General features: G+C 45.6%; 1 protein-coding gene across 2 annotated transcripts in view; it reads right to left on the minus strand.

The window, feature by feature from the left end:
* LOC110331656 (fatty aldehyde dehydrogenase) overlaps nt 1–7,469 on the minus strand; it is a 21,636-nt gene extending 14,167 nt beyond the window's left edge. Inside the window, exons 1-4 of one of the 2 annotated variants that reach the window (XM_021212438.2) lie at nt 7,132–7,469; nt 5,365–5,596; nt 4,524–4,609; nt 2,486–2,694 (exon numbers count right to left, since the gene is read on the minus strand). In XM_021212438.2, the coding sequence (XP_021068097.1) occupies nt 2,486–2,694; nt 4,524–4,609; nt 5,365–5,596; nt 7,132–7,284 (680 nt within the window). In that variant the 5' untranslated portion in view covers nt 7,285–7,469. The remainder of the gene's footprint in view (nt 1–2,485; nt 2,695–4,523; nt 4,610–5,364; nt 5,597–7,131) is intronic. The other variant, XM_029546391.1, reaches the window with a different exon arrangement.
* Nucleotides 7,470–8,362: the final 893 nt, after the last annotated feature.

Genomic DNA, 8,362 nt, shown 5'->3' on the forward strand with positions numbered 1-8,362 from the left:
TATATATATATATATATATATATATATATATATATATATATATGTATGTATTTGTGATCTGCCTTCAGACATACCAGAAGAGGGAATCAGATTTCATTACAGATGGCTGTGAGCCATCATGTGGGTGTTGGGAATTGAACTCAGGACCACTGGAAGAGTAGCTTCTTGACCACTTGAGAGTGCTCGTAACTGCAGAGCCACCCTCCAGCCCCCATCGCTTCCGTTTTAATGTCTTCCAATGGATTAGTTACTTTACACGTTGCTTTGACAAAACATCTGACAAAGGCAACTTCAGGAAGGAAGAGCTGGCTTTGGCTCACCGTTGAAGGGTACTACATCAGGGCAGGAAGTCATGGTGGCAGGAGCTTGATGTCTGGTCACATGGCATCCACCTCCAGGAAGGAGAGAGCAGCCAATTCTTGTGCTTGGTTTGACTTTTTTTTTCACCCATAACCCCAGACTTAGGGTGGGTCTCCCTACTTCACTTAACCTGACTTAGATAATCCCTTAAAGATATGCCCAGAGATTTGTTTTCACTGTGATTCTAAATGCCATCAAGTTGACAGCTAAGGTTAACCATCATGTCAACCGATATGGTTCTGTATACTTAGCAATTGTTAAAACCAAGATAAATAAAAACTGGAGCTGTAGATCACCTAGTTAAAACTTAGAATGCATTTTCAGGTTTCTTTTCGGTTTTGTGCATGTGCATGTGTGTATATGAAAGCATGCATGCACAGTGTGTGTGTGTGTGTGTGTGTTTGTGTGTGTGTGTGTGTGTAGGCCAGACAACATCATCTTGGGATGTGGTTCTCTGCTCCTATTTTGCTGAGGCAACATCTCTCTCGTTTTTGCTGCTCTGCTTGCTGCATACTTGAGGCCTCCCATCTACTCAAAATCTGGCTTTTTAAAAACATGGGCTCCAGATATCAAATTCAGATGGCCAGGTTTGTGCATCAAGTACCGTGACTCACTGAACCATCTCACCAGCCTTTAGAATGCATTTTCAACCAAGGTAAAATATTCTTAAGTAGCAAGAAAACAAGTCTGCCTGGTAAACAGTACCTAACAAGCTATGGAGACTGGGCCTGCAGGAAGAGAGTGGCCTCCCAACACTCTTCCTTGTTTATCCAGCCAAAAGGCCATTTGGGATGGTGAGCACAGACCAGGTTCTAGGTCTCCACTGTGGCTGCAGTGCTGCTGGCCAGCTGTGCAGGTATGGAAGGCATAGCCAGCATCCTCTACCAGGCTCCTCTTTGTAGACCCTTCCCCTTCCTACATACAGACAAAGCCATAGCACTGGTCTCTTTTTCTGGATGTTCTACTCTATTCAAAGAGGCCAAGCAGCAACCATGACCTAATAATTCCCTATCTCCTCCACGGTGCCACAGCTGTGAAGGAGAGAAAAACCATTCCACCCAGAGCACAGAGACAGTCATTCCCTTGTAGTCAAACCTAATTTAGTGAAGAGGGACTGAACTTTTAATTTCCGGTTTGTAGGGGGTGTTCCTGATGCTTTGATGGGGACCATTGAGAGAGGCTCTAGAGTGGAAGACGTGCTTTTCAGATGGTGTTACAGACTAAAATCTAAACACAATTCAGGGATAGAATCATAATTCTTAAAGTTAGAAATGATGGTAGAGTATCTAACTGACAAGTATGATGAACTGGATGTTAACTGTATATCATACTTTGTAATTTACACGATTGCTATGGATTTGTTCAATTTATGTCTGGGAGAAGATTTTGTTCGTTTGTTTTTAACTGGACAGAAACATGAGATGTAGGGGTGGTTCTGATGCTTTGATCGGGAATCTGCGTGTGAATGCTAAAGGTCCTCTTCCTCAATTGGTTCTTGATTGATCAATAGCGATACCCACAGCCAATCGCTGGTTGGAAGAGGTGGGACTTCCAGTTTCCTGCCGGCAGGACAAGCTATACTGTTTCCCAGCTGCAAACCACTATTCAAAATATCTGTCATACTGTTTTGTTAGTAAAAGATCTCAGCAGAGAAGTGGACATAATGCTCTTCCAACTGAGAATTTAAGCACTTTACTACACTTTAAGGGTTACTTTAATACACTTAACCCTTTGAACTATCTATTTCATCAATCAGCAAAACATCAGAATTCCTTGCCAGAGGCCCCCAGTGTAGCTTAAATGTGTAGCAGCATAGGCTTGCTTTAATAAAGCGCCAGATTCATTCCCCAAACTGGGAAGGGGGAAGAGAGGGAAGGAGGGGAGGCAACACTGGGCAAAATTTCTTGCCAGGTTTATCCACAAGAATATTTCCAAACTTCCTAAGGAAAACAGCACGCTGGCAGGACCTACATGTGGCATCAGAAGACAGTTTGAGAGGCTCCAGTTATTCCTGAGCACACTAACCACATGTCTGACAAACATGAGGTTCGAGCATGAAGGAAAACAAGCCGTTAGCAAACCTTCCACCTGCTGGGAAAAACCTCAGGAACAAGGCCAGTCCCACCTGCAAGCCACGTCCAGGTCACAGTCCCTGTCAATGTAACACGGGCTTTTCCCCCCGAGTTCCAGGGTCACAGGGGTCAGATGCTTGGCAGCAGCTTCCATGACAATTTTTCCAACTGCAGTGTTCCCTGTATAGAGAATGTGATCAAACCGCTGCTTCAGAAGCTCCGTGGTTTCAGGGACGCCGCCATTAACAATCGCGTACAGGTCCTTAAAGAGAGAGAAACGGATTCCTGCTTTGTCAAAATTATCTTATTGCCTAATGTCAGCGATTTTTTTTTTCCAGCATAAATAAGTAGCACTCAGCAAAACCAAAAGATCAATTCCTCCTGAGAGGGACTGACCAGAGAGGTGATCCAAGAAAAATGGAGGACAACGTTTCTGCTGGCATCTGGGACCCACCAAGCTACGCAGGATCAAAAGTCAGGTATTTCCTACATGACCTCGTCAATGAAAGCACTACTGAGCACCAATGCACCCCACAGGGGTCACGTGGGAGCTGAAAGCCGATGCTCCCTACAGGGATCATGTGGGAGATGAGGGGCGGATACTCTGAGGGATTTTTGTGGCTGTTTTATTCTGTTTTGCACAGTGCTGGGGAGCCAGTCCAAAGCCTTGTACACACCAGGCCAGCATTCCACCTCCTGACACATCTCCAGCCCGGCACTTAGCTGTCTTAATCCCCATATGCTTTCTTTGTCCACGATACAAGGAGAGAGGCGAGGCTAAGCCTATGGTGAACAAGTCCCTGTCTGCTGAATGAACAGGATGAACTCAGAGCATCAGATCTGAGGAGCTCGGTTCTGAAGTAGATCTGGATTGGATCTGGGCTATGTCACTCACTAGCATCTGTGACTTCAGACACTCTCTGAGCTTGTTATTGGGAAAAGTCCCATGTCACATAACGTCTGTACCCATACCTGGTACATGCACTATGCCTCCATTAGGTAGCTAGCTGAGAGAAAAGACTTTGAATCATAACAGCATGGAAAAGCAAGTAAAGACCGAGAGCCAACGGCAAGGCAAGCATGAGGAGATGCATGAAGGTGTCTGAGCTGTCGGATGGAGGATGAGCTGGCCTGGCAATCTCTGCTTCTCATCTGATCTCCTGATGACTAGAAGGCTAATTCCATCTAAATCACTTTAGAGTTCAGCAGACTAGTGTAAGTTTTAATTTTTCCATGCTTTACTTCATAGGTAATCTGGCAAATCGAGACCTTAATAACCCTGTATCTTCTGGTTCCAAGTCCTACTTGATCTATGACACTTCACTATCTTCCATTTCATTCTTCTACATTGGATAACCAAGCTAGAGAACAGTTCTGTGAGCTATGACAACGGTGCTACCGCAACCAACAGAACAAAATATCTCTAAGAACCGAAGTTGGGTGCAAGGAAATTACAAATTAATAAACATAATACAAATCAAGGGCTTTAAAGTTGCCTTTTGATGAAAGCTAAATGGATTACGTCCCCTGCAGATGCATGTGGGACCCCGCAGTCATAATGTAATCACTTCCTCTCTAGAGAACAGGAGAACTTCTGAATTTGATTCCCTACACAAAAGCTGGGGGTAGGACACCCCCTAGTCGGCCTCTGATGCTCTCAATACCAGCATGTTAACTCGGAGTGCTGGGTCAGGAAGGCACTTTCTTTACGAAGCAGAAGTACTCGTGTAATAACACAGTGATATTCGGTTAGGAAAAAGTAAGTGATCAAGACATGCTACTTTCTCAGTAACTATTTCACTAAATGAACGATGTATGTCTAAAATTGTATCCTCCCAAGTGCCAGATGATAGAAAGAGATGAAAGATATGTATAAAGCCACTGGCCAAAATACACTGTACTGAGCAAGTACAGTTGCTGGGTCATTCTACAGGGTATTCTGGAACCTGGCTTCCTTTATTAAGCCAACTGTTGTGGACTTAAAGAAATCGTACTGATCCCCAGCCAGCAATGACATCCACTAGCACAAGAATCATATCTGTGTTTTCTACCACAAACAGGTGTATTGAAGATGGATCAAGATACTCTTACCTGGTCTAAATACTGAGGGAGGAGGTCAGCCAAGATCTTGGCCGTGTTCTCACTGAGTTCCGAGGGCTTAACAATGGCAGCATTTCCTAAATAAAGCAAACAGCACAGTGACATCATCCAGGACTTGAGTAACTTTAATAGCTACCCCACGTACGGGTCCAGGCTAAGTTTCACTTACTTCTGCGACTCTTAAGTCTGCCCCACCCCACCCCTACCCCCAGATCTCCTGGCCTCTTTCTGATCATGTTTTCCTTCCCAAGTGCTAACCCATTAGCTCTCAGCATCTCCAAGTCACTGACAACAGGCTCTGCCAGCTGTCACAGTCCCCCAGATTTCTATCTCTTTCTTTGTAGCTCTGCCTGTGGGGTTTTCTCTCTGCCCAGACTCATTGAGGAAACAGGCTCTGTCAACATAAGCTGTTGATCTGGAGCTTCCAAATGAAGAAATCCATCTGTTGGGATTCACCGGACACTCTACCTAGCATTACGCCCAATACCTTCATGTAAACAAAGAAACTGGTCAGACTTTGACTTTAGACTGGTTGGTGTAAAGACAGAGCCAGAAAACTGAAACCACATTAGCATATGGATGCCGGACTCCAAAGACCTGGGACTACTGACTCCATCAGATGCCTCTGACTCTCACAGATTCATGCCCTCGGTACTTCAGTAGTCATGGAAAACTTCAACTTCTCAGCAGCACCCATACATGCAAGTGCACGAACGGATTCTCAATAAATTGCTACTTTCAACCACTAAAGAAAATGTATTCTAGAGACTCACAAACACTAAGACAAAATATGACCCCGACAAAGGAATAAAGACACCAGCTGGCGCCAGACCTGCAGCAATGGCTCCCACCAGTGGTTGCATGGTAAGAACGAAAGGGTAGTTCCAAGCTCCAATAATCAGTACAACTCCCAGAGGCTCTGGCTGAACATAGGCCTCGTCCATCATGGTAAGCAGGTTCTTCTTAGCCGGTCGAGCAGAAACCAATTCAGGAAGATTCCCCAACATGTAATCAATCTCTCCAAGGATGGTGATGACTTCATGACTGTATGCATTGAGCTCACTCTGGAAAAGAAGGTCAGTCACTCTTACACAAGCTGTGTGATGCTTGGCTTAGGGTAGTGGTTCTCACTCTGTGGATTGAGACTCTCACAGGGGTCGCCTATCAGACATCTTACATGATGATTCATAACGGTAGCAAAATTACAGTTATGAAGAAGCCATGAAAATAATTTTATGTTTGGAGGTCACCACAACTGTATGGAGGGTGGCCACATTAGAAGGTTGAGAGCCACTGACTTAGGATGTCACAAAGCTCAGACCACGTATACTTACAGTGACAACTGGTATTATTAGATACCACCCCCACCCCTGGTTTGCTATCAGATTTTTTTTTTTTTTATCTCCCAAGTTCTCAATAAGGCACACCCCGGATACTAATGGCTCTTCCTCTAATATATTCAGTGCCTCTAAAGTCTTCACTATCAATCCAAGCCTTTTAAATAGGGTTAAAAATGATCTCTTTCAGCATCACCTCCCGATTAATAACAGCCTCCTGCAGTCACAATGTAGGTACCATGGCAACTTTGCTTTTGAGCTGGATCTTGATACTTCATCCTTAACGCACTGGTTTATAACCAGAGTCACACTTTTATCTGCATATGTTCTATTTTGGAGCCAGATTTAAAATTCTGGACTTACTATATTTCTTCAGGAACGCTATGTATGAACAAACATACACAAACTATCTTAAGTTTGAGGAGTGGATGAATCACAGAGTTTTAATATTCACTATCCTATCTTGTTTACTAATCACCACAGCCCCTCTTTACCAAAAGTACTCTGAAAAAAAGGTTTCTGGCTTCTACTACAACTACTGTTACCACTTTTTGAAGCAGTCTTTGATTGCAAATCTGAAAATAAAGGTCTTACCATGCCTGGAGTACAGATAGAAAGTAAAAGGGAGAACTAATACTACTGGAGAGTACAGGAGACCATAGGTGTACCTAGAACATTACTTAAAACCTTGGTATTCAAAGTTTGCTTCTAAACAGGCTATATGCTATCACCTGGGACCTCATTAGAAATCTCAGACACAGTCTCACGAGGACTAAATCGGGATTTGTATGTTATCAGATCCCCAGGGTGATTGTTTGTATACTAGAGGTCAAGCATATATACACAAAGTCATGAGGGGAATTTCGGTGCTGAAGATTATAGGAAATAAAAAGAACAAAAAGAAACCACTTTTTAAACGTCATGAAATAAGACAGGGAGTGAAGTAGCTGAAATCTACCAAGCAGACAAACTACTGAGAGCCAGACTATCCAGAGTTAACTTAAGGAAAGAGACTATAAAACGCAGCAGAAATGGGCAAGGCTATACAGAGCGTTCGCAGACGAGAAACTGCCGGCGCCAAGTAAAGTATACACTTCAATATGAATGCAAATACAACCGTTTGGGCTCTAAGCGGTGCAGGAGAGTCCAGAGTCCAGGGTACCCTGCTTCCTCTTTACTGCTGGATAAACAAAACCAAACAACCTGCTACAGAGAAGGAATAAGGTGGCACATCGGGCACCTCCCACCCTGTGGACGCTCACTTTGCTCAGGTCTGCCGCGATGGCTGCTAAGATGTCCTTCTCGCGCTCTTGCAACATCCTCCGGAGGGCCTCGAGCTGCTGCAATCGGAAGCGCAGCGGCCGCGTTCGGCCGGACCGGAAAGCCTGGCGAAGCCGTAGGACCTGGTGCTCCATGGCCGGGCCTGAGGAGAACGCGGAGCGAGGCAGGTGAGGGAGCACAGTACCAGTAACTCTGGCACTGCTACGGATCCGCGGCTAGGGATGACGCCACAGCTCACTGGCACTTTCCGCTGCTGGGTCCCGTCTGCCTACTGGCCCAGACCCGGCCCCGGGTGTGGGCCAAACCCCAGCACTCCGCCGCTAACGTCAAAGTGCGCACTCATTGGCTGGGCCGCTGCACGTGACCACGAGGCCACGCCCCTTACCACTAATCGAGCCTCGGGATCGCTGTCCCCGGGCGGCGGGTGGGTGTGAAGGTGCAACTTTTTGGCACGCAAAGACGCGGAAGAGTCGTTGTGGCTTCAGAAAAGAGCGGAGCGTCCTCTAGGAGGAGGAACTGAGGCCCGGGGGTGCTCACCAGGCCGGAAGTAGTCTCCCTTCGCCTGCGGTGCCTCAGATTCAGAGGCAAAGTCGCTGGCCCTGGGTGGGGCGGGCCGGTGACGCACGCAAAGGAGGTGAATCCAGCGTGTACACACAGGCACACACACACACACACACACAAGCGTCGTCACGCGAAGGAGGTGAATCCAGCGTTTACACACACACACACACACACACACACACACATACATGCGTTGTCGTCGCCCACGCTGATTTCTCAATCCTGCCTATCATCCAAGTTGTTTTTTGTTTTTTGTTTTTTTTGTTTCCAAATTTCCTCTCCAAACTAATTAGCAATGGTTGACATCCGTACCCATCAGGGGCTGTTCACAGAAGGCGGTCACTTAGTGTTGTCCTTCCCATCTTCTGGAAACATTTCCACTTCCCTCCCTTGGCGTTCCCTAGGTTTTCCTTCTCTGGATTTTCTCCCATTTCTGACCCATTCGTGTTCAAATGTCTGGGACTAAGTTCTCTCTGCTCAGTCACTCATCTGATTCTACAACAGTGAGCAGAGAAGGCTCTCACCCAATCTTTCCTTGGACTCCCAAGGACACATTTAAATGCCAATCTCCATTTACACTTATAATGGACATCTTATAGTGTATTTCATTAGAAATTTTGATTATTCTTCGCCAAACAACTCATACTTCCT

Source organism: Mus pahari, chromosome 14 (assembly GCF_900095145.1).
Source record: "Mus pahari chromosome 14, PAHARI_EIJ_v1.1, whole genome shotgun sequence".
Classification (NCBI taxonomy): Eukaryota; Metazoa; Chordata; class Mammalia; order Rodentia; family Muridae; genus Mus; species Mus pahari.